At 46.4% G+C, this 26,174-nt stretch overlaps 1 protein-coding gene across 3 annotated transcripts; it reads left to right on the plus strand.

The window, feature by feature from the left end:
- The first annotated feature begins 203 nt into the window (after positions 1 to 203).
- Positions 204 to 25,113, plus strand: NRROS (negative regulator of reactive oxygen species). 3 transcript variants are annotated; one of them, XM_053565054.1, is made up of 3 exons: positions 204 to 372; positions 18,526 to 18,646; positions 22,885 to 25,113. In XM_053565054.1, the coding sequence occupies exons 2-3, from the start codon at positions 18,539 to 18,541 to the stop codon at positions 24,859 to 24,861; spliced, it is 2,085 nt and encodes a 694-aa protein (XP_053421029.1). In that variant the 5' UTR covers positions 204 to 372; positions 18,526 to 18,538; the 3' UTR covers positions 24,862 to 25,113. The 3 variants fall into 3 exon arrangements, with proteins under 3 accessions (XP_053421029.1, XP_053421030.1, XP_053421031.1); XM_053565055.1 differs by having other exon boundaries at positions 298 to 426; XM_053565056.1 differs by lacking the exon at positions 204 to 372 and adding an exon at positions 10,770 to 11,036.
- Positions 25,114 to 26,174: the final 1,061 nt, after the last annotated feature.

The following is a 26,174-nucleotide window of genomic DNA, read 5'->3' on the forward strand; positions in this document are numbered from 1 at the left end:
AGCAAGGACCCTCAATTCCCAAACAGGCAAGAAAGTCTGGGAGTTTGGTTAGCATTTCATTAAAACATCACCCCTCCTTGGTGACTAAACGTGGCAGGTATTCCAAGGGGCCACCGCTTCCCTGCCCATCCCCCGCGCCACCACGCTGCACTTCCCTCTAAGATGCTTATCTGTGAGCCTGAGTGCTGAGTCGCTGAGCAGCTCGCTCTCCATGTGACTTCAGTTTCCGTCTGTTCCTTCCGCAAGTGCTAAAATAATCTGATGCCCCAGAGAAAGGAGGCAGCCCAGCCCCACCTTCGGCTGCTCTCCAGGAGGAGCCCAGAGCCCCTGGAAAGGATGCGCCCCACGAAGCCGCCTAGGCCTGCGGGAGCCGTGAGTAATCCCTGCGCGGGGGCCTCCCCGTGGGCACCTGTGGCCCTGCTTGAGGTGGGCGAGCTCGGGGAGGTTGGGTGGTAGGAAATCAGCCTCCGTGGTCCATTCCTCGGGGCTGACAGGGGAAGCTGTGGCTTGCTGTATCCAAGCTGTGCCGCCTCTGTGCTGGTTTTGGAGGCCACAGCTCTGGGTATAGGTGGAAATAACTCCCTTTAAGAGCGCTTATTGCTGAACCACAAAGGCTTCAGAATCCGATGTAGGTTTGATTCCTGATTCTGTAGGAAGAATGTGAACGGTCAATAAATGTTTCTGAGCATCAGTTTTTCTCATCTGCAAAATGGGAGCAATACTGCCTGGGCTGGCTAACGGGATATAATGGGAGTGCCCTGGGAACGCTCACCACGCTGAATGCTACATCTTCTTTCCTGCCCCACAACGTGGACTGAGAGTCACTATAGTGCAGATAAAGACGCTACTTCTTTTTTTTTTTAATGTAATAAGTTTATTAGATTTCTAAATATAATCGTTGCAGTTCTTTTACAGAAAAAAAAAATTTTTTTTTTTTAAATCATAGCTGTGTACATTAATGCGATCACGGGGCACCATACACTGGTTTTATAGACCATTTGACATATTTTCATCACACTGGTTAACATAGCCTTCCTGGCATTTTCTTAGTTATTGTGTTAAGACATTTATATTCTACATTTACTAAGTTTCACGTGTACCCTTGTAAGATGCACCGTAGGAAAAAAAAATTTCATATTTATTCTTATAAGCATTGGAAAAACATAATTGATAGAAAAAGCTGATAAAAGCAACATATATTTATGGCAATATTATGTATGCCTTCCATGTGCCAGAGTGTCCAAGGCCCTGGGATGGAGTTGTGAACAAGATGTGCAAAGCCCCTTCCCCTTAGGAGAAGCATTTGTCCTTGAGAGATTCATTAGGGTTCTGCTACTTGGATCCACAGCTAGTAAGTGTCAGAGGGAGACTACAACTCAGGCCCTTCCAACCCCTCATCCACTGCTCTCGTGTAGCCCTCATGGCCTCTACATGTGGGCTGGATTCTGAGGGGGTCAACATATATGCCCATGTACCCAGGGGCTGGACAGGTGAAAGCAAGGGACTGCTAATGTGGCTCCATACTGCCCCCAGAATGGCTGCCAGCTCCACTTTACCCCTGAGAGAAGGTGAACACGTGCCCAGTTGTGGCTGGGACGAGTGGGTGTTGAGGCAGGTGCTAAGAATGGAGCCTCCAGACAGGGCTGGTCCCAGGGTGTGTGCTTCCAGGGGGAGTCAGGGGACTTCACTGCAGGCTTCTTCCACGATGGGGGCAGTCTAGGGTCTGGATGGTGGAAACAGAGATTCTGGAGCTGGCCCGCCACGATTTCCTGTGCCTGTTTTACCTACTGGCTGTGACACACAGACTGTTCCCATGGATGTTGTAGTTTGGTGGACTTTATAGCTCTCAGATTTATTCTCCTCACACACCCATAGATGTATATATGCCTGAGCGTTCCTGGAGGGGTTCATAGAATTATGGGCCCAGGAAAAACAACTCCTGCCTTTAGATTAAAAAGATAAAAACAAAAGCCCGACTTTCATCTAATAGTTGCCCTCATGGGAACTTTGTGAAAACCCATATAAACATGATCCCTCATAGTTTTCAAGTCCATCATCCGAGAGCAGGAACTCTCCAGAGAGTAGGCTCCCATTGCCTTTGTTCTGAGGTCTGCATTCGAAAGGCATCGACCCGTCTCTGGTCTGGTTGAGTCTTTTGGAAAAGCATTGCTGGCACCGCCTAGCACCCGCATCCTGGCTGCAGTAGGCAGCCACCCTGGCAAGCGTAAACTAGACTCTTGTATGGACAACTAACGTGCCTTACGTCCTGCTCAGATCTAGTTTATAGCCATGTAAGTAAGGAGAGGATGGGCTTTCAACCATGGCAGAAAAATGCCAGCTTTCTTAAGACGTGCTTGTCTATAACATAGTTACAGGTGTCTGTGATCACTGATGCTCGCTGGTGTGTCAGTGTACATTGAGTGACAAATGTTTTTAATTTTTTTTTTTGCCTTTAGTAGACCTTCCTTATTATACTCATCCTCCCCACCCCCACATACACACACCTACCATTCTTTGTAACTTTATCATCAAACAGTCATTATATGCTCACTTTGGGGGGTGCTCTGGGTTAGGTTAGGTGATGATTTCTGAAAGTTCAGAAACATGACAAGATGCAGAAAGGACACTGCTGGATGGATCTCGTCGAGCCTCACAAACAACTCTAAGCCTGAGTTCAGGGACCAGATTATTAGGTAGGATCCTTTTTGTTGCAAATGACAAAAACCCAATTCAAATGGACTTCAGCCAAAAAAAAAAAAAGCAGATTTATAATTTCAAATCACTGAAAAGTCTGTGGGCAATAGCTTCAGGCATGTCTGCATCCACATGTTCAGACAGCAGGGCCAGCAATGCATCTGTCTCCATTCCCCAGCTTTGCTTTCCCCTGTGTAGGCTTCCCTGTCAGGCACCTCTGGGGTCGGTGGCAGAGATGGCTGGCTGCCTGTGGTGCCAAGCGTAATTCCCATCAGTTTGGTCTCTAAAGCAGAAAGACAAAGCATTTTTCCCATTACTTCTAGTAACTATAATATCTTTGGATTGATCCTCACAGGCTTGGCTTCTATGATGTGCCTGTTATAATCCAGTCACTGTGGTTGGGAAATGGGGAGCTTTAATGGACCTCCCTTGTTCACAAGCCCTACCCTCGAACCAGGAGTTGGGATAAGACCCCTCAAAACATTTTAAACTTTTTAAGAAAGGAAGGGGGTTGGTTGCACAACAGTGTAAATGTATTTAACACTACTGAACTGTATGGTTTTTTTGTGTTTTTTTTTTGCGGTTTTTGGCCGGGGCTGGGTTTGAACCCGCCACCTCCGGCATATGGGGCCAGTGCCCCACCCCTTTGAGCCACAGGCACCGCCCACTGAACTGTACGTGTAAAAACGGTTAATATGATAACTTTTGTGCTATGTGTACTTTAACCACAATTAAAAACTTTTAGAAGAAAGAAAAAGGGTAGTTTTCTCAAAAGGGAATTGAGGAGTTGTTACCAGAAGGAGAAATGAATGTGAGTAGGCAAAACCAACCAGTTTCCAGAGCAAATGGAGTCAGATGCTGAGACCAAACCACGTGTCTTTTCTCATTTAAATGAGTGAGTGATTTCAGCCTTCCAGGAGGGGATGACGGAGGAAGCACAGCTCTGTCGGTGGGCCTGAGGAGAAGGGTTGTGGCCAGTGACGGGCTCAGCTCTAGTGGCAATAAAGCCCTGTGAGGTCACAAGCTCCTCTCCTTCAGCCCCAACCTAAAAGGTTGCCTAGGTCAGGTACTGTGCCATGTGCCCCAAACAACTTTCTGCTGCCACCTCCAAGAAAGATAAGAATCAGGCAAGGATTTTTTTTTTTTTTTTTTTGTAGAGACAGAGTCTCACTTTACTGCCCTCGGTAGGGTGCCGTGGAGTCACACGGCTCACAGCAACCTCCAGCTCTTGGGCTTATGTGAGTCTCTTGCCTCAGCCTCCCAAGCAGCTGGAACTACAGGCACCGGCCACAACGCCCGGCTATTTTTTTGTTGTTGCAGTTTGGCCGGGGCTGGGTTTGAACCCGCCACCCTCGGCATATGGGGCTGGCGCCCTACTCACTGAGCCACAGGCGCCGCCGAGGCAAGGATTTTTCCTCAGAATTTAGCCCTTGGGGCTCTGTCTTCTCTTTCTGGCTCTCCTCAAGCAGGACCTGAGTGTCTGGAGCAGCCGAGGGCCTGCAGTGTTGGCAGGGGCTCATCTTGGGATACACATCATGCCCTCCTAATAACTTGTGTCACTCCGCTTTGGACGTCAGCCTGGACACTGACTCCTCCTAGCCCCCTAGGAGGGCACATGATAGAAGCCAAGTCCTTCTCCTGGTCCAGCCCTAATTCCTTAGGTCCCTCCTGCCTTTCCAGGGTCTCCTCTGATGGTCCTTCTGGTGCCAAGGCTGAGCTCTGTCTCTCAGCCTTCAGGATCCATGGTGCATAAGTCTTTCCCTCCCTGGTGCTGGGCCACCTTCAGCTCTGCCCAGCGGGCATCCCGAGACTGCCTCATGGGACTCTCCAGTGGCGTTTCTCTTGTTCTAGGTTATTGGGTCCTGCCACAGGTCCATAAACCGAATCGTCCGTTTGGCTTATCTCCTTCTAAATCCCCAGTTTTTTTTGGAGTCTTTCTAGATCCTTCTGAAGACATCTAACAGACCCATGTCCTATTCATCCCTGCAGAAGGCCGTGGCTCCATGACATACTGAGGGGTGCTGTTCAGAATATCAAGTACCACATGGCACATTGTCATTAGATACTGTCACTAGAAGGAGGGTCCTAGTGGGCTCTGCTGGGTCAGGTGTTACCTCTTTGTTTGCTGGAGCATGGTGGGGACCCTGGGAATACCAAGAGGGGGCCAGGTAGGCGTTCATGGGATAACTATTTGCCAACACATACATACCTGTGCACCCTAGGTAAGCACTCACTTCCCCCACACAGGTGAACAGCTAGCACCTCCTACCTGGTCTTGAACTCAGTTCTGATTTTGGTTTCACTGAATACAAGCTATGTGACTTGAGCAATTCACTTTGGCCTTTTTGAGTCTTGGATCTTTTCTGTAAAATTGAAATAATAAGCAGGGACTTGAATAGTTATTTGCACACCAAGGTCTTTATTATCATTAAGGCATTATTCACAATGACCAAAAGGTAGAAACAAACTATCATAAATGCCCATTAATGGATGAAAGGATAAAGAAAATGCGGTACATACATATAATGGAATATTATTTAGTTTAAAAAAGGAATGAAGGCAGGGCGCCGTGGCTTACACCTGTAATCCTAGCGCTCTGGGAGGCCTAGGTGAGTAGATCACTTGAGCTCAGGAGTCTGAGACCAGCCTGAGCAAGAGTGAGACCCCATTTCCAAAAAATAGCTAGGCATTGTGGTGGGTTCCTGTAGTCCCAGCTACTTGGGAGGCTGAGGCAAGAGGATCACTTGAGCCCAAGAGTTTGAGGTTGATGTGAGCTATGACACCATGGCATGTGAGCTATGATGCAAAAAGTGAAACTCTGTCTCAAAAGTAAATAAATAAATAGAATAAAAAAGTAATGAGATTCTGATATGGGATATGACATGGATAAACCTTGAAAACATTAGTTCGGTGAAATAAGCCAGACACAAAAAGTCAAGTCTGACATGGTTCCACCTATATGAGCACTTAGAATAGACAAATTCATAGAGAAAGAATAATGATTACCAGAGGGGCTGGGGAGAAGGGGGAATGGAGAGTTACCATTTAATAGGTACAGAGATTCAGGGACAGAAAAGTTGGTTGTACAATGTGAATGTACACATTGTCACTGAATTGCACATTCAAAAAGTATTGAAGTGGTAAATTTTATATATAATTCACCATACTACAAAATGGAAATATTAATGGCTATTACATAGAACTGTTACAAATACTGAGATCAAATATCTATAAGATGCCTTTGCAACCTCAAGTGTTATTATTATTATTGACCAGTATCATTAAGTTATAAGTCTTTTGGCTTCATTCAAAAATTCCCTAAAAGTAATTTTCATATTTTTAGGAAGGGAATTTTATAAAAATCACATTGCTCCTATTTTTCTGTACATTCGAATAAATTACAGTGGGGAAAAAAATCAGTTTAGAACAGTTTGCCAGTATTATTTGAGGGATTTTGAAAAGGACAAAATAAATTCTCTTATAATCTTGAAATTATACCATGAAAATGTATTATTTTTCATTATTATGCATAAAAGTATCCATTATAGTGCAATGCAGGTGGGGTGCAGTGGCGCATGCCAATAATCTTAGCACTTGAGAGCCAAGGCAGAAAGACTTCTTGAGGCCAGGAGTTTAAGACCAGACTGGGCAAAACAGCAGGAGCTCCATCCTTACAAAAAAATGTTTTTAATTAGCCAGATGTGGTAGCAACATACTTGTAGTCCTAACTACTCAAGAGGCTGAGGTGGGAGAACTGCTTGAGCCTGGGAGTTCAAGATTGTAGTGAGCTATGATTGCACCATTGCATGCCAGCCTGGGGGACAGAACAAGATCCTGTTTCTTAAAAAAAAAACAAAAACCCAAACCGGGAGGCACCTGTGGCTCAAAGGAGTAGGGCGCTGGCCCCATATGCTGGAGGTAGCAGGTTCAAACCCACCGCTGACCAAAAACTGCAAAAAAAAAAAAGGAAACCCAAATCTATGTATTACAGAGGATATCAGTCATTCACACTTTACTGTGGGTTGCTTTCCTGCCAATTCTAGCTGAGAACACTAAGGCCGTGGTTATCAATTTTTTTTTCTTTTTTAACAGCACAGCAACATTTTTTTCCCCCAAATAAAACATCTGACTTTGGCCCAGAACAGTGGCTAATGCCCGTAATCCTAGCATTCTGGGAGGCCAAGGTGGGTGGTCTCAAAAGTAAATAAATAAATGAATGAATGAATAAATAAATAAATATTTGAGCTCAGGAATTAGAGACCAGCTTGAACAAGAGTGAGACTCTGTCTCTACTAAAAATAGACAAACTAGTTGGGTGTTGTGGAGGGGGGCACCTGTAGTCCCAGCTACTTGGGAGGCTGAAGCAAGCAGATCACTGCAGCCCAAGAGTTTGAGGTTTCTGTGAGCTGTGACACCACAGCACTCTACCAGGGCGATAAAATGAGACCCTATCTCAAAAAAGAAAGGAAGTTTTGAACCTTTTCCTTAGATTTGATAGGTATTTATTGACGTCATCCTAAACTCACTAATCAATAGTAGAATGGTTATCCTATTGAACTTAAAGTTTGGGCCCAAATCTCACTCTGCTTTCTCCTCCATCCTTCTTCCCTCTCTTTATTCTTACCTTTACCAGGTTATGTTTTAAGCAATAAATATATTTTGCTAAGTTATTTGCTTGGTGTTAAGTATGATTTCTCCAAGTAAATGCTTGCAGATAAAATTAGTTTTATGCACAGACATTTAAAAACCTGTTAATTTGTCAATATTCAAGTCATTTTCCTATGTTACATAAATCTAATTAGTATTAGAATCCACTTTTTTTTTTAGAGACAGAATCTCACTTCGTGGTGTCACAGCTCACAGCAACCTCCAACTCCTGGGCTTAGGCGATTCTCTTGCCTCAGCCTCCCAAGTAGCTGGGACTACAGGTGCCCACCACAACGCCCGGCTATTTTTTTTGTTGCAATTTGGCCAGGGCCGGGTTTGAACCCGCCACCCTCGGTATATGGGGCCGGCACCCTACTCCCTGAGCCACAGGCGCCGCCCAGAATATGCTTTTTAAAAACAGTTTGTTCTTGGTGTTAATTTTTTATAACTTTTTAAAAATGAATTTTCACACTTACAGAAAAGTTACAAAAATAGTACAAATTAGTCCCATAACCTCTTCAACCAGAATAAACAATTATTAACATTTTGTGTCCCTTTTGCTTTCTCTGTCTCTCTTTCTCTGTCTCTATACGTCCATATCTATATATATATACAGGCCCACACATAGATGTATACTATACATTGTAATTTTTTCAGTGTGTATATTCTAACAACAAAGTTCATAAATCTGGGAAGTTCACATTGACACGGCACTATTATTTTTTTCCCCAGTCTGTATTCAGCTTTCACCCCAGTGAAATATTCAAAATTGAATTTTGAAAATATTCCAAAGTGCCCCAGGAATGTCTTTCACAATAGTTTGGCCTTTTGGTTGAGGACTCTGCTAGGTTTTCTGCTGAAAACTTGCCATTTTGGCCTTTGTAAAATTAACAAGTAACTTGTAGGGAGATAACTTTGAAACTATATTAATATCTTATTTCCCCCCAAAATTTGACTCTTTAGTTTTAACATCTTTTTCATCTCTTCGTGATTCTTATCTGCAGGATGCACTTTGAACAATACATTCCTAGAACAGATTTCAGACGCTTTCTCTAAATTTTAAGGTAGCATCATAAAGATAGAGTGTGCTCTTTGGAAATATTATGTATAACCTTGTCATTTGCATGTCGGCCTGTTAAAGAGCCCAAGCTGAGTTTCAGATAGGTTCTTTTGTCGCCAAGACATAAACATTTGAGCCAGCCTTTGGGAGTGGCTGCGGAGGGTTAGGGAAAACTTAAAGCTTGGAAATGGACCTGGACTGGTGAGAGCTATCAGAACTCCCAGAGGCAGCCTTCGAGCCCATTCTCGCCACCTTCTCTCAGCCTGCTGGGTCCACCCTGTTCCAACTTCTCTGATCCTTGCCCACTATTGAATGTTCTGTTCTTTTCTGTTCGTGTGCCCTGCTGTCCGCCTCTGAGCTTCTGCTTCCCCATGGCGAGATCCCTAAAGAATCCACTGGTCCCCTCTCTCTGTGTGCCCCTTAGTTCCAATTTCCATAGCTAATTACCTCATTCTCTCCCTTGTCTCTGCACCAGGATCACCCACAGGGTGCTGGCAGCATATCAGGATTGACCTCCCTTGGTCGGGTATTTCCCCCAGATTCTGTCCACTTACTGGTGGTTAGGTCGTGGGATTCTTTCTCCCAAAGACCCTCCAGGGGCTGTAAGTGCGGTGGACAAAGCTTGGACCTGGAAATTCTATTTTAGTACATCACCTTTATTTCCTAAACTATAGTCACGACACATGATCTATCACTTCTGTGCTCCTCTCAGATGTGAGAAGTCATCAGGAAGCTCTAGACTGAATGTCAAATGTTGGAATTTTCAGGATTTTTTTTTTTAATTTTTAATTTGTTGGCTTGTTCATTCTTCTTTGTTTGAAGTACTCCTTTTTTGTGGATTTTCTTCTTCCTCTGGAGGTGCTGGCTGTTTTTGATGTTGTTAGTAGAGATGGGGTCTTACTCTGGCTCACTGCTACTCATACTGGTCTTGAACCTCTGAGCTCAGACAATCCACCCGCCTCGGCCTCCCACAGTGCTGGGACTACAGGCATGAGCCACCATGCCCGGCCAGAATTTTCAGGACTTTTAAAGGTGTATGTGAGTATGCATTTTAACTTAACTAGTTACTAAAAGCTTTTCTGAGAAGAGTATTTCAAAATGTATGATAAAAATTTATGAAAATTTTGGAACAAAATGTTAGTATGATTTTGCCTTCCCTTTTAGAAACTCCAACATTAATTTTAATTCCTCATTTTTAAAGTTTGAAAGTTTTCAAATTTACAAAGAAGTTAGAAGAAAGACAATGCTACATTTACCAATTGATGGTACAGTAGAACAGTGGTTCTCAACCTTCCTAATGCCGCAACACTTTAATACAGTTCCTCATGTAGCAATGACCCCCAACCATAAAATTATTTTCGTTGCTGCTTCACAACTGTAATTTTTGCTACTGTTATGAATTGTAATGTAAATATCTGATATTAGGCGACCCCTGTGAAATGGTCATTCGACTCCCAAAGGGGTTGCAACTCACAGATTGCAGTAGAACCTCTGTAGTTGACCACCTCTCTACTACATTGACCACCTCTCTAAGTTGACCTAATGTTTATAGACCAGACATGCACCACATGTAAGTATCAGTATAGTAGGCCTAGTTCCTTATGTTGACCACCTCCATATTTTGTTTGTTAATAGTCCTTTGAGTGATCAACTCTACTGTTATTTTGTTTTAACTCTCCCCAATGAGCCATTTGAAGGTAGATTACATAAATTATAGACATCATGAAACTGTACTTTTACTTTAGCAAGGGCTGGGTACAGTGGCTCATGCTTGTCATCCTAGCACTCTGGACGGCTGAAGCAGGTGGATTACTTGAGCTCAGGAGTTCAAGAACAGCCTGAGCAAGAGTGAGACCCCTTTCTAAAAAACTAGCCAGGCATTGTGGTGGGCGCCTGTAGTCCCAGCTACTTAGGAGGCTGAGGCAAGAGAATTGCTTGAGCACAAGAGTTTGAGGTTGCTGTGAGCTATGACACTACAGCACTCTACTGAGGGTGACAAAGTCAGACTTTGTCTCAGGAAAAAAATACTTAAGCATGTATTTCTAAAAATAAGGGCACTTTCTTATATACATAAAGCATCATTATAATACCTAACAAAATTATCAATAGTCTTACTATATCATCTGTACATCTGAAATCTACTCCAGGTTCATACTTTGCATCTGGTAATTATGCTTCTTAGTTACTTGTAATCTAAACCAGACACCACCCTGACATCCACCCCCAGCCTGTCTTTGTTTCAGAAGATTTTGACTCTTTTTGTTTTTTTAGAGACAGAGTCTCACTATGTTGCCCTCAGTAGAGAGCTGTGGCGTCACAGCTCACAGCAACCTCAAACTCTTGGGCTTAAGTGATTCTCTAGCCTCAGCCTCCCAAGTTGCTGGGACCACAGGTGCCCGCCACAACGCCCAGCAATTTTTTGTTGCAGTTGTCATTGTTGTTTTAGCAGGTCCAGGCTGGATTCGAACCCACCAGCCTCAGTGTATGTGTCCAGTGGCCGTAGCACAGTGGTTATGGGTGCCGAGCCAGAAGACATGCACTCTCAAATAGTCCGAGTCAGCTGCCTTGCAGGACATCTTGCAGCCTGGGTCTGTCAGATTGTCTCCTCATGACTGGACTCAGGGCAAACATTTTGGTAAGGAGTCCACCAGGATGGTGCTCTATGTTTCCCAATACACCACACTCAAAATCTCAAAATGCCAGAAGGTCTAACCATGAAGGATGCTAAATTTGAACATTTGGTGAAGGTTGAGGTCATCCTTATTTTTTGTTAAGAATCGGAGAGACTGGCTCAGTGCCCATACTGCAGTGGTTACCGTGCCAGCCATATACACCAAGGGTGGTGGGTTCGAACCCGGCCCGGGCCAGCTAAACAATGACAACTGCAATAAAAAAAAAATAGCCGGGTGGGTGGCGCCTGTGGCTCAAAGGAGTAGGGCGCTGGCCCCATATGCTGGAGGTGGTGGGTTCAAACCCAGCCCCGGCCAAAAAAAACTGCAAAAAAAAAAAAAAAATAGTTGGGCGTTGTGGCAGGTGCCTGTAGTCCCAGCTACTTGGGAAGCTGAGGCAAGAGAATCGCTTAAGCCCAAGAGTTTGAGCTGTGACACCACAGCACTCTACCGAGGGCGACACAATAAGACTCTACCTCAAAAAGTCAAAAAAAAAAGAATCAGAGACACCAAAGCAGCTTGCTTAAGGCCCTCAGATGCTTCCTGGTGGAAGGAAGTGTGTGAAGTGGTCACCGACTAGGGGTTCTGTTCTGTATCGTCTCTGTGCCTGTGACCAGATGGATTGGCTCCTTTACTTGTACGCAGAGGCAGACTCTTTCCTGTGGCGCCTCCATTAACTGCCCAGTGCCCTTCGTTTGCACACACAGACCTCAGCACATTCTGCCTCTGGAGATTCCCTGCCCCAGACACGTCTAGAAATATTTGTTTCTAGCACAGAGGGCCTCTGATACCTCCTTCCCCCACAAGACCTCTTGCTTTAAAGCTTCTGTAATTATGTTTGAGAGAAAATGGTACTATAACACTTGCCAATAGCTCCCTTGGCTAAAAGGTTAAAGTCCCAGCTCTGGCAGCAGCTGCTCTTGAAGTAGCAGTGGGGGGTGTGGGAGCTGGAGTGCAGGAGGGGTTGGCTCCTAGGTTTAGAGCAGCCCTAGCAAGAAGAGACAACCACCCTGGCCTGAATATTTCTGATATTCCAAGCGCCCCCAAATATTAGAAATCCAGCACCCTTTCCTAGAAACAAAATGAAAAACAACAAAACAATCACAACAAAACCCAGGTTTGAGTTACTCTTTATATTCCCATACCTTTTGAGTATGAAGGGACCTATTTTTATTTTTTATTTATTTATTTATTTATTTTATATATTTTTTTGTAGAGACAGAGTTTCACTTTATGGCCCTCAGTAGAGTGCCGTGGCATCACACAGCTCACAGCAACCTCCAACTCCTGGGCTTAAGCGATTCTCTTGCCTCAGCCTCCCGAGTAGCTGGGACTACAGGCGCCCGCCACAACGCCCGGCTATTTTTTTGTTGCAGTTTGGCCGGGGCCGGGTATGAACCCGCCACCCTCGGTATATGGGGCCGGCGTCCTGCTCACTGAGCCACAGGTGCCGCCCTATTTTTTATTTTTTGAGACAGAACCTCAAGCTATTGCCCTGGGTAGAGTGCCCGTGGCATCACAGCTCACAGCAACCTCCAGCTCCTGGGCTCAAGTGATTCTCTGCCTCCGCCTCCCACGTAGCTGGGACTACAGGCGCCCGCCACAACGCCCGGCTATTTTTTGGTTGCAGCTGTCATTGTTGTTTGGCAGGCTTGGGCTGGATTTGAACCTGCCAGCTCAGGTGTATGTGGCTGGTGCCTTAGCCGCTCAAGCCACAGGTGCCAAGCCTTTTTTTTTTTTTTTGCAGTTTTTTCCGGCTGGTGCTGGGTTTGAACCCGCCACCTCCGGCATATGGGCCCGGCACCCTACCCCTTTGAGCCACAGGCGTTGCCCTGAAGGGACCTTTTTATGATCAAAAATATCTGCAGATTGGCCTGCAGCAGTGCTTTACTATCAGCCAATTGAGACACTGGATGACAAGAGAAAGCTACTAGGCCTGCCCAGTGGCTCATGCCTGTAATCCTAACACTCTGGAGGCCAAGGTGGGTGGGTTGCTTGAGGTCAGGAGTTCTAGACCATCCTGAGCAAAAGTGAGACTCCATCTCTACTAAAAATAGAAAAGACTAGCTGGGCGTTGTTGCAGGCACCTGTAGCCCCAGCTACTTTGGAGGCTGGGGCAGGAGAATTGCTTAAGCCCAAGAGTTTGAGGTTGCTGTGAGCTGTGATGCCACAGCACTCTACCGAGAGCAACATAGTGAGACTCTGTCTCAAAAAAAAAAGTTATATTTTATTCATATGGGAAAATCTACCTCTATTGGAAAAAAGGGTATACATCCATGATCCAGTATTGAAGGGGCTGACAAAAATAGGGGTGCTACTCTACTTCTTAACTATTGTGATTTTAGTGAAGATAGGAACAGGGACACTTCAGGACTTTAAGAAACAGACCAGGTGGAACATTTCAGACACCCTTACTTCCTGTCCACTGCAAAAGCAAGCAGCATCCATATGTCTCCCATACTGAAGCCTCCCCTTGGCCTGCATACTGCTGGGTTAATCTGTCCAAGCAATCCTGAGCCCCAATCTGACATGATCACGGCGATGGAAAGGGAAGCGTTGCCCGGCTTGCAGTCAAGCCACTGCAAGTAGGACCCCCATCCCTTCTCTTGCTTCATACAGCCCATAGGACTGTCTGATCAATCTTCTTTTATCCTACTTGGGTCAATGAGGCAAACATTATTTTGTGGAAACAGAAAATGCAAACAAGCATAATTTCTAAAACAAAGGGGAATCTTTGCTGCTGACATACATTCTTCTTCCTCGTACTGTTCTCCTATTTCAGATTATAGTCTCGCTTCAGGTTGTTTTTATGAATGAATCTCTTCTCACCACTTATTTATTATGACTAGGTCTACAGGGAGAAAAGCAAGGCAAAAAATCATCTTGTTTTCCTGCCAAAAAGGGAACACCAACTCTTAATAGACAAGGAACGACTATAGGGTTGAACCACAGGTTTTTATGATAACCATTTAGAACGCATCAGTTTTCCAAATGGGACAAACCTTGTCAAGACAGAAGCAACAGACAGCCTGGGGTCCCAGGAACACTCACCAACTGACAGCCCCCTCCGGGAGCTCCTGGGGCTGTTCCACCTGCTTCTGCATCCTGGGCATACTCAAGCTTAGACTCTGTCTCACAGCTGGAGGCCTCACCCTGAGGTTAAGGTGGAAGGTCATGGAATTTTCTAGGGACATATGACATAAGACTATTTATCTTGGGTTCTTTGCAGTGCCATGGCTCTGAGGAATCTTTCTATGGCTATGCCCTCTAGGAAAAGTGTTTCTCAACCTGAATGGTTATTATTATAAAAATCTTAATTTCTTTTCAGGGTCAATGCATACTTTTAAAATTCATTACTGCTTCGTGGTCAGTCTCACATCACATCAGGGTCTAACAAGCAAACAGAAATCACCCAGATTACTTAAAACAGAGGAAACGTAACGCTGGCAACTGGCAGCACATGACAGAAGAGGCGGAGAAGCCAAGGAACAAGGAGACAGTCAACCCTGGAATAGTAACTTCAGGAAGGTGAAAGGAGGAGATGTGGTTATCTGAGACTGGGGGTCACCAGGAGAAGCTCAAGGATGTCTCTGTCCAAGGCAGAGAGGGAGACAAATACCCTGGATTCTCCCCTTCAGCCTCTCGCCTCCCTGTGGTGCCTCCCATTGGCCAAACCAGCTGAAGACCAGCTGACACCAGTTTGGGAAACAGACCACAAGTCAGCCCCTGCCATCCAGAGCAGAGCAGGGGAGGGGAAGGCAGGGCTCTGAGGACAAACATCTCAAGTCACAAGTCATCTCTTTCTGGGATTAGCCTTGTTCTGGAATTTATTAATGGAGACTTTTATTTTATTTTTTTTTGTAGAGACAGAGTCTCACTGTACAGCCCTCGGGTAGAGTGCCATGGGGTCACACGGCTCACAGCAACCTCTAACTCTTGGGCTTACGCGATTCTCTTGCCTCAGCCTCCCGAGCAGCTGGGACTACAGGCGCCCGCCACGATGCCCGGCTATTTTTTTGTTGCAGTTTGGCCGGGGCTGGGTTTGAACCCGCCACCTCGGCATATGGGGCTGGCGCCCTACTCACTGAGCCACAGGCACCGCCCTAATGGAGACTTTTAAATTTAGCCTTTCTGAATACCTTTTACACATTTAGTAGGTATAATAATGTATTCATCCTTCCAGCTGGGTTATTCTTTTTTTTTTTGCTTTGTGAGCTGTTGAATTACCTTGGAGATTATATATAGGATTAACAAGCACTCAACCAGTTCACTGGTGTTTGAAACTAATAACTAATGATTATGTTATTAACTACTTTCACAGTTAACGAAACATAAAACACTTTTTTCTTTTTGACAGAGTTTCACTTTGTTGCCCTGAGTAGAGTGCTGTGACATCATAGCTCACAGCAACCTCAAACTCTTGGGCTGGAGTGGTCCTCTTGCCTCGGCTTCCCAAGTAACTTGGGACTATAGACGTCTGCCACAATACCCAGCTAGTTTGTCTATTTTTAGCAAAGACAGAGTCTCACTCTTGTTCAGGCTGGTCTCCAACTCCTGAGCTCAAGCAATCCGCCTGCCTCAGCCCCGCAGAGGGCTGGGATTATAGGCATGAGCCACCACACCTGGCCTCAATGAAACACTTTCTAATACATAATACTAATTCATGCTGATAAAACACTGAAAATAGTCATTATTTATGCTGATAAAATTCATGCTGATAAAATGCTGTAAATAGTCACTATTCTTACTTAATAGAAGGACTATGTAGATCATGGGGAGTTTATGTCAATTGCTCAAGGACAAAAAAACAAATGACAGGGCGGCACCTGTGGCTCAGCGGGTAGGGCGCCGGCCCCATATGCGGAGGGTGGCAGGTTCAAACCCAGCCCCGGCCAAACTGCCACCAAAAAATAGCCGGGCGTTGTGGCGGGCGCCTGTAGTCCCAGCTACTCGGGAGGCTGAGGCAAGAGAATCGCCCAAGCCCAAGGAGTTGGAGGTTGCTGTGAGCTGTGTGAGGCCACGGCACTCTACCGAGGGCCATAAAGTGAGACTCTGTCTCTACAAAAAAAAAACAAATGACAGAGGCAGACTGCAAACTGTGGACTGTCTAGTTCCAAATTGCAGCATTTCCCCATGATATCCTGCTGCTTCCTACAAGAAAGGTTTGTCCAGGAGGCACAGCAAGAGTTTTTCTGGGCTAGTTAGTTGAGTACAGGAGGAATGAGGGATATATATATATATACTTTTTTTTTTTTTTTTTTGTAGAGACAGAGTCTCACTTTATGGCCCTCGGTAGAGTGCCATGGCATCACACAGCTCACAGCAACCTCCAACTCCTGGGCTTAAGCGATTCTCTTGCCTCAGCCTCCCGAGTAGCTGGGACTACAGGCGCCCGCCACAATGCCCGGCTATTTTTTGGTTGCAGTTTGGCCGGGGCTGGGTTTGAACCCGCCACCCTCGGTATATGGGGCCGGCGTCCTGCTCACTGAGCCACAGGCGCCGCCCATGAGGGAATATATTTTAACCTTCAAAATTTATGGTGACCTAAAAATTAAATTTTTATTTCTGGGTATAAATGACACCCATCCAGCATTCCACTCTGAAGAATGGCATTATCCCTAATGAAGAAACTACACTCTTGCCCTTTACACATCTAGATTCAGTATTTCAATATACAGGACTGGCCGTTCTAGAAGGATCAGAGTCACAGCACCATGTACCACCCCGAGAGTGACAGAAGAGGGGACAGAGGAAGACAGGGAGGGAGGGTGTCCATGGTTCCCATCTCTCCTCAATAAAAATACAGGACACACAGTGAAATCTGAATGTCAGATAACCAATCTGATAGTATAAGTATGTATCTGACATTCACATAGTATCTTGTAATTTGCTAAATCTGACAAATTATACAAATTTATCTCCAGGTTTCAGGGGTGGGGTGCGGGATGGTGCTGGGCTGAAACTGAGGACAGGAGCCCATATGGCTCTGCTCTTGCCATCTGTGCCCTGCGTGGGCCCTGAGGTGCTAATTCCTGCACAGGGGCAGAAGCACAAGCAGGGTCTGGATGGGGAATCCCAGTATCTGCCAAGCACTGCTGAATTCTGAACTGAAGTTTCCGTCTGTGGAAACCGTAGGGAGAGATGGCCTGGCTTGAAGTATATGTTAAAGCTGATGTACCCGGGTGGCCGCACTTAGCTAGTGAGCATTCAAATCTGACCAAGAAATTAACATTGGGCAATGAGATTTGTAAACTCATTTGAAGCAAGGAAGGAGGAAGGTGGGGAAGAGAGTGTAGATGTGTCCGGCAGAAAGGTCAGTGAGTGGCCGGAATAGGTGAGAAGGCGCATGTCTGCCTTTGTGCCACTGGCCCAGAAGACTGGGAGGCAGACAAGAGGACCTTTCTGGTGGGTGTCAAGTAGGGGGCAGATGTAAAGCTGGGGCCAGACCCTTCCCTTTGATTCTGAGGAATGCAGAGCTGGGAGGGCACATCCTTGGGCTTAATTCTCCCAAGAGGAAGCAATCTATGCAACAGCTGACAGGTGAAGAAATTACCCTGGTAACTCATCCTGGAGCTCACAGAGGGAGACCCGGGGACTGCTCTCAGCTTTGCCACTAAGGCAATCTGGAACCCTGAATAAGCCATTGTTACCTCTGGGCCTTTTTCTGTTCATCAGAAAGATACGGCAGTGTGGGATATATTACCGTTCTTTACGGTTCCTCTTAGATCTGAAATTCTGTTGGTATATGTTTAATTTCCAGCCTTCTCATGACTTCTGTGTATGCCGGCCAGGCTAGAGGAAACCATACTTCATCAGTAATCTTTATTAGATCTGAAGATTGTTTTTCCACCTCCTCCTCAGTGTTTCCCCCTATCCAGGCAACTCATCAAAACCCTTTTTTCAAAGGGCTGTATTCAAATGAGTTAACCAATGAGATGACACTTTTCTAAAAGCCTCAAGTCAGCATGACCTGAGCTCAGTAACTCTAGGGGAGGAGAGGCTACAGTTAGCATTTCAATCCTGTTTACCCTTCATTTGTTCACTTATTCTCATCAATTTATTGAGCTCCTGGATCCATCAGGCAGATTTGAGTTGCACGCAGGGAAATTTCAGCAGAACTATTAATACAACACCTGGGAAACTCCAGGTGACTTGAGACCTGGTTTGTCAAACCTTTTGTTTCTGCTTTCTGTGCTGGACTGAATGAAGCCTATCATTCAGCCTTCCTGTCCATCAAATAGTAGAGGTAAACAAAAATGAGTCCTTTTCAATGGTTTTAGTGAAAGGCGAAGTATTGGATAAATTGAGGATTTGAACAATATGTGGGTTCCCCCTCTGTGTAGCTGTGGGCTTCCAAGACCAGATGTTATTGGGGAGTAGGTCCTTCCACTGAGTATGCAAAGTCCTCTGGGCCGTCCTTCTCTCACCTGCCTCCTCCTGGCCTTCTGTCCGCAGGGCTGTCCTTGAGATGGAGTTGCTGCCCTTTTGGCTTTGCCTGAGTTTTCACCTCCTGACAGTGGAATGGAAGAACAGAAGTGGAATGGCCACAGCAGCTGCCCAAGGAGGATGCAAGTTGGTGAGTTCTCCCTTGAACTCTGTGTTGTCTGTTGCTCCTGACGAGGTCCAGTCTATCAGGAAAGCTGATGGATTGTCAATCAAGAAGGGCAGGGAATGAATGTATCTGAATCACTCTGTGCCTGCCTAGTTCAGTGCTATATGCAAGCTGCTCTTTAACCAAAGGTTTTTGAAATGCTGCCTGGGAGCCCTGCCCCACCTTTTACAGACCTGTTGAAGATAGGAGACCCCAACCAGGCCTAGGCTGGCCTGCTGGAACAAGAACACTTTGCTACAAAAATCTGAATTGAGGGCTCTGCGCCTGTGGCTCAAGCGGCTAAGGCGCCAGCCACATACACCTGAGCTGGCGAGTTTGAATCCAGCCCAGGCCCACCAAACAACAATGATGGCTGCAACCAAAAAATAGCCGGGCATTGTGGTAAGCGCCTGTAGTCCTAGCTACTTGGGAGGCAGAGGCAGGAGAATCGCTTGAGCCCAGGAGTTGCAGGTTGCTGTGAGCTGTGATGCCACTGCACTCTACCCAGGGTGACAGCTTGAGGCTCTGTCTCAAAAAAAAAAAAAAATCTGAATTGAGTTCCACTAATGGTATTAGAATCTCTGTGTGAGGCACATTAAAGCTGGAGAAGGAGGCGCCCGTGGCTCAAAGGAGTAGGGCACCGGCACCATATGCCAGAGGTGGCGGGTTCAAACCCAGCCCCGGCCAGAAAAAAAACTGCAAAAAAAAAAGCTGGAGAAGCCCTGCCTGGAGTTTGTGTCTGAGCCAAGAGCAGATGCTTCCACAGCCCTGCAGAGCACACTGCCCTGCTGCACTGCACAGCCACAGCCTAGGCCACACTGAGTCTCAAGAGAACCCAGAGGGTGGTCACCTGAGCCCAGATAGTTAGCTCTGCTTATGTGTGGAAACAGATGTGGGTCACAATTGAGCACATTTTTAGCAATTTTTTTTCCTTTGCCTATAACTTGATGATATCAAAAGTGTGCTCAGGAAGCATACATTTATTAAATATTCCTTGAGCCCTATTACATCCCAGGCCCTGGGAAGACAAATTGGATGTCAGGGTAACATTTACATTCAAGAATGTGGTCTTAACGCTGATTAACCTCACAATCCCAGCTGTCATCATTTTTAACCACTTACAGTAACCTCTAACCACTATACTAGAGATACTTCAATATGCTGTAGGGGTTACAAGTCCAACTGAGCAGGTTTTTCTTTTGATACAGAGTCTCTGTCACCCTGGATAGAGGGCTGTGGCATCATCATAGCTCACAGCAACCTCAAACTCTTGGACTGAAGAGATTCTTTTGCCTCAGCCTCCTGAGTAGCTGGGACTATAGGCGCCTGCCACAACACCCAGCTAGTTTTTCTACTTTTTATCGAGACGGGGTCTTGCTCTTGCTCAGGCCAGTCTGGAACTCCTGAGCTTAAGCAGTCCATCCACTTCAGCATCCTCAAGTGCCAGGATTACAGGCATGAGCCACTGCGCCCGGCCTGTGTTTTATATAAGGTATCTGTAAAGTTTGTGTGTGATTTAAAATGATTTAAAAATAGTTTCATTGGGCGGCGCCTGTGGCTCAGTCGGTAGGGCGCCGGCCCCATATACCGAGGGTGGTGGGTTCAAACCCGGCCCCGGCCAAACTGCAACCAAAAAATAGCCGGGCGTTGTGGCGGGCGCCTGTAGTCCCAGCTACTCGGGAGGCTGAGGCAAGAGAATCGCTTAAGCCCAGGAGTTGGAGGTTGCTGTGAGCTGTGTGAGGCCACGACACTCTACCGAGGGCCATAAAGTGAGACTCTGTCTCTACAAAAAAAAATAAAAATAAAAAAATAAAAATAGTTTCATTATTGTTAATCTCTTCTACATTTGCCTTCCATCATTCTCTTACAGAGGCAATAAATGATCAACTTCACAGTAGTTCCTCAGAGGTTGCCAGGCACAGAAGATGAAGGAACAAATCCTAAATTCTTTGAGAGCCTTTTCAAGTTCAGGCTAGACTCCCTGCCTGAGCCTCTCTGGCCTGGAGGGAGGAGTATGCACTGGGCTGCCAGGGAGTTCAATGAGCAGGTTTCCTGAGTCCAGCTACCTTCATTGCCATTTGACATATAGGAAAGTAGACATGGGAAGGTTTTCTGGTGCTCTGATGGCTATGTGGTCCTTTTGCAGCACTTCAGTGGGGCCACAGGGAATTGCAGAGATATGACCCTCCCACACTATGACTGCACATCCACCTCTGAAACAGGGTCTCAGAGCTTGAGGAAATCCCCTAACCACACATTCTCCAGAGAGTCCCCGTGGAGGGGGGAAACCAACACTTACTCAAATAAAGACACACAACTGGTGTTTAGATGGGAAGATACAATTTTATAAAGATGTAAGTTCTCCTCCAAATTATAATAATCTATAATTATAATGCTATCCCAATCAAAATTCCAAAGACTTTTTTTGGGAGGGGGCATGTAGAAGGAATTTGACACTCATTGAGGCATTTAGGTATCTAGAAATTAGAAAAAATGTAAATGCTCAACATTTAGGAGATTGATTAATTAGAGCATAATAATAATATAGTTAACTTTTTTTGGAGGTGGGGAGACAGAGTCTTAGTATATCACCTTGAGTAGAGTGCCATGGCGTCATAGCTCACAGCAACCTCAAACTCTTGGGCTTAAGCGATTCTCTTGCCTCAGCCTCCCACATAGCTGGGACTACAGGTGCCCGCCACAACGCCCAGCTATTTTCTTGTTGCAGTTGTTGTTGTTTAGCTGGTCCGGGCCGGGCTTGAACCCACCAGCTGTGGTGCATGTGGCTGGCGCCATAACCACTGTGCTATGGGTGCTGAGCCATAGTTAACATTTATTAAGTATAATAAATTTGTTTCATATAAATAATTATACTCAATCCTCAGGGAAAAAAACATGAAAAAGTTACAACTATAATTCCCATTTTACAAGCAGGATAATGGAGGTCTCCTGTGGTTAGGTAACCAGCCCAACATCACCCATTTCATAAAAAACAGAGGCAAGAGGGGCTGGCCCTAGAACTCTCGCTTTTAACCACTGTGCTGTTCACGCAGTGAAATGATATACTTCCTAAAAAGGATGTGACCAACTTTATTTTCACTGCCAAGGCAATATGTCTATCATATATTATTGAGGAGAAAAAAGTATATTACTGAACAGTTTGTAAAGTATAGTCCCATTTTTTTTTTTTTTTTTTTTGTAGAGACAGAGTCTCGCTGTACCGCCCTCGGGTAGAGTGCCATGGCGTCACACGGCTCACAGCAACCTCTTAACTCTTGGGCTTACGCGATTCTCTTGCCTCAGCCTCCCGAGCAGCTGGGACTACAGGCGCCCACCACAACGCCTGGCTATTTTTTTGTTGCAGTTTGGCCGGGGCTGGGTTTGAACCCGCCACCCTCGGTATATGGAGCCGGCGCCCTGCTCACTGAGCCACAGGCGCCGCCCCCTCAATTCCTTTTAAACTGTAATATTTATCACTTCAGAATATGTGGGTGCCTTCTATGCAAACTTACTGCAGGTGAAATGAAGATGCCTGTACTGTCGATTGCGTGTCAGTGGCCTGTTAGGCACCCAGGGGTTATACAATAGCAGTAAAGCTGCATGACTGCGTGCTGGGCCCTGTGCTGAGGTCCTCAGGAACAGCTGCTGGTTTAATATCACAACAATCCTCCAAAATAGATACTATTTTTATCTGATTTTTTTCTGAGGAAATAACATACTTAGGCTAAATTATTTATCCAGGGTCATACCGGAAATAAATATGTTTTAAGGCCTGGAACTTGGCCTGGAACTTGGCTGCTAGCTATTGAAGTGTGAAGGTAAAGAACATTTTCCCCTGCTATTTTAAAATTATAGTAGAACCTCTATAGTTGACCACCTCCCTGCATTGACCACCTGCTCAGACTGGACATGTACCACATGTACGTAACAGTACGGTAACTCCAGTCCCTTTCCTTGACCACCTCCGTATGTTGACCAGTTTATTACAGTCCCTTAGTTGGGTGGTCACCTTATAGAGGTCTCTAGGACAGTGGCTCCCAACCATCCTAATGCCGCGGCCCTTTCATACAGTTCCTGTGCATTGCGACCCACAAGTTGAGAACTGCTGCTCTAGAGTCATTTCCAGTGGTTGCATGGACAGTCTGATAAATGAACTAAGTGTCTGCGCAGAAAGTTCTGCCTCGGGGTCTCCTCCCTGCTGACTAGTGTGTGTTTGGACCTAGGTGGGTGGAGCCGCTGACTGCCGAGGGCAGAGCCTCTCTTCCGTGCCCAGCAGCCTCCCGCTGCATTCCCAGATGCTCATCCTGGATGCCAACCCTCTCAAGACCCTGTGGAATCATTCCCTGCAGCCTTACCCTCTCCTGGAGAGCCTCAGCCTGCACAGCTGCCACCTGCAACGCATCGACCGGGGTGCCTTTCGGGAGCAAGGCCGCCTGCACAGCCTGAACCTGGCGGACAACTCCCTGTCAGAAAACTACAAGGAGGCAGCAGCTGCTCTCCACACCCTGCCAGCTCTGCAGAGGCTGGACTTGTCTGGAAACTCCCTGACGGAGGACATGGTGGCCCTCATGCTCCAGAACGTCTCCTCACTGGAGTCGGTGTCCCTGGTGAGGAACACCATCATGAGGCTGGATGACTCTGTCTTTGAGGGCCTGGAGCACCTTCGGGAGCTGGATTTGCAGAGGAACTACATCTTTGAGATCGAGGGAGGTGCTTTGGACAGCTTGACTGAGCTGAGACACCTCAACCTGGCGTATAACAACCTGCCCTGTATCGTGGACTTCAGCCTCACACAGCTGCGGTTCCTTAATGTCAGCTATAACGCCCTGGAGTGGTTCCTGGCCTCTAGCGGAGACGCTGTCTTTGAGCTGGAAACGCTGGATCTGTCTCACAATCAGCTGCTGTTCTTCCCCCTCCTGCCGCAGGACAGCAAGTTGCATACCCTCCTGCTGCAGGACAACAGCATGGGCTTCTACAGGGACCTGTATAATGCCTCATCGCCAAGGGAGATGGTAGCCCAGTTCCTTCTTGTGGATGGCAACGTGACCAACATCACCACTGTCAACCTCTGGGAAGAGTTTTCCTCTAGCGACCTCTCAGATCTCCGCGTCTTGGACATGAGCCAGAACCAGTTCCAGTACCTGCCAGATGGCTTCCTGAAGAAAATGCCATCCCTCTCCCACCTGAACCTTAACCAGAACTGCCTGATGACACTCCACATACAGGAACACGAGCCCCCAGGGGCACTCATGGAGCTGGACCTGAGCCACAACCAGCTGTCGGAGCTGTCCTTGGCTCCGGGACTCACTGGCTGCCTGCGGAGCCTCCGCTTGTTCAACCTGAGCTCCAACCAGCTCCTGGGTGTCCCCTCTGGCCTCCTTGCCAATGCCAGTAATATCACTACACTTGACATGAGCCACAATCAGATCTCATTCTGTGCCCAGCCAGCTGCCTCAGAGCAGGCGGGCAGCCCCAGCTGCGTGGATTTCAGGAATATGGCCTCTTTGAGGAGCCTCTCCCTGGAGGGTTGTGGGTTGGGGGTTTTACCAGACTGCCCATTCCGGGGGACCCCCCTCACTCACTTAGACCTATCCAACAATTGGGGGGTTCTGAATAAGAGCATTGCCTCTCTCCGCGACATTGCCCCCAAGTTGCAGGTCCTTTCTCTCAGGAATGTGGGCCTCAGTTCCAGCTTTGGAAGTCCAGAGTTGGACTTCTCTGGGTTTAGGAATTTGAGGCATCTGGATCTGTCAGAAAATTCCTTGACCAGCTTCCCAAAGTTCAGGGATGGCCTAGCCCTGCAGACCCTGGATCTCCGCAGAAACTCGCTCACAGCCCTTCCCCAGAGGACCGTGTCTGAGCAGCTCCTGAGAGGTCTGCAGACCATCTACCTCAGTCAGAATCCATATGACTGCTGTGGGGTGGAGGGCTGGGGGGACCTGCAGCATCTGCAGACTGTGGCCGACTGGGCCTCGGTCACATGCAGCCTCTCCTCCAAGGTCATCCGTGTGGTGGAGCTGCCGAGGGGTGTGCCTCAGGAATGTAAGTGGGAGCGGATGGACATGGGCCTGCTCTACCTGGTGCTGGTTCTCCCCAGCTGCCTCACCCTGCTGGTGGCCTGCACTGTCACCTTCCTCACTTTTAAGAAGCCTCTGCTTCAGGTCATCAAGACCCGCTGCCACTGGTCCTCCATATACTGACCAGGCTGCATGCCAAGGTTAGAAATTTGGTCTTTGCATCCATATAAGGATGCTTTCTTGGCTGGATTTCAAGGTCTGAGGCACAGGCCAGGTCAATGAATTGAGATTTAAATTAAAATTTAAAATGTTTCCATCTCTTAGTCCCCCTAAGTTCTTCCTCCATCACTGTGAGTCCTCCTCCTCATCCTGATAAAATATTTATTAAGTGACAATCTATGAAAATAAAAGACAAATCTCATAAATATTTTTTAAATCAAATGCAGTTTGTGTTTTTCCTTTTTTTAATGTTTTTTGTGGTTTACCTTAGATTATTTTTTAGGATCCTTCCCTGGGTGACACTAATGGAATTGAAAGGGTGGCAATTCAGTGCTAGCAAAACAACTCCAAGAACAAGGCTAGGATGGGAGAGTCAGTGCCCTGGGGATTCACAAGCGCAAGAACTTGAAGGTATAGCTGGAAGGTCTGACGTGAGGGCAGGTCTCTCTCTTCCTGCCTGGCTGCCCTGTATTGCTACTACTGTCAGAATGGGCCTGTGGCAGGGCCCACTCTAGGCGCCCGGAATTTATACCTGGAGTCTCTGGCAGAAAGACTTGACTCTTCCATGGAAAAACTAAGAGAACAATAACTGGGTCCTGTGCCCTGAGTGTATTCAGTAAAGTGAACACAAGATACTTTCTGAGGGAAAGCAAAGAATGGAGAGAGGAGTAAATTCTGCTAACTTGTGGACCATCCTAACTCTTCAGAAAAAAAATCACATTATCTTAGCAGATGTTCAGTATCTGTATTCACTCAATTCCTAGTTTCCTTTCTCCCTCAGTGAATGGTGAGCAATTTCTGTGCTCCTCTCTGGGAGAACAGATAACAAAGACAGCCTCTGTCGTTCTGGTAGTTTAGAATTTACATCGTCTCTGACTTTTTATCCCTGCTTACTAAATCATAAAATGCAGTGCGGGAGGGAGGATGGTGGTGAGAGAGAGGAGAAATCCAACAAGCTGACTGCTATTACCAGGCAGACTAAATGTCAGCAGAAACTCTCAGGCAAATAAAAGAGATAAAACCAGTGGTCTTACCATGACAAAGAAACTTCCCTCGGATGCTCTAAAGGAGTATGAAAAGGGCCATTGCTGTGTGAGGCCACGGCACTCTACCAAGGGCCATAAAGTGAGACTCTGTCTCCACAAAAAAAAAAAAAAAAAAAAAAAAAGAAAAGGGCCATTTCAATAAGGCTCCACGTTCACTAGCATTAGCCGCAGGCCTACTAGATTTTGCCCTTATTATAACCCCACTTTTCCTGCACTGCCCCCACCTAGTGC

This window comes from Nycticebus coucang, chromosome 16, assembly GCF_027406575.1.
Source record: "Nycticebus coucang isolate mNycCou1 chromosome 16, mNycCou1.pri, whole genome shotgun sequence".
Classification (NCBI taxonomy): Eukaryota; Metazoa; Chordata; class Mammalia; order Primates; family Lorisidae; genus Nycticebus; species Nycticebus coucang.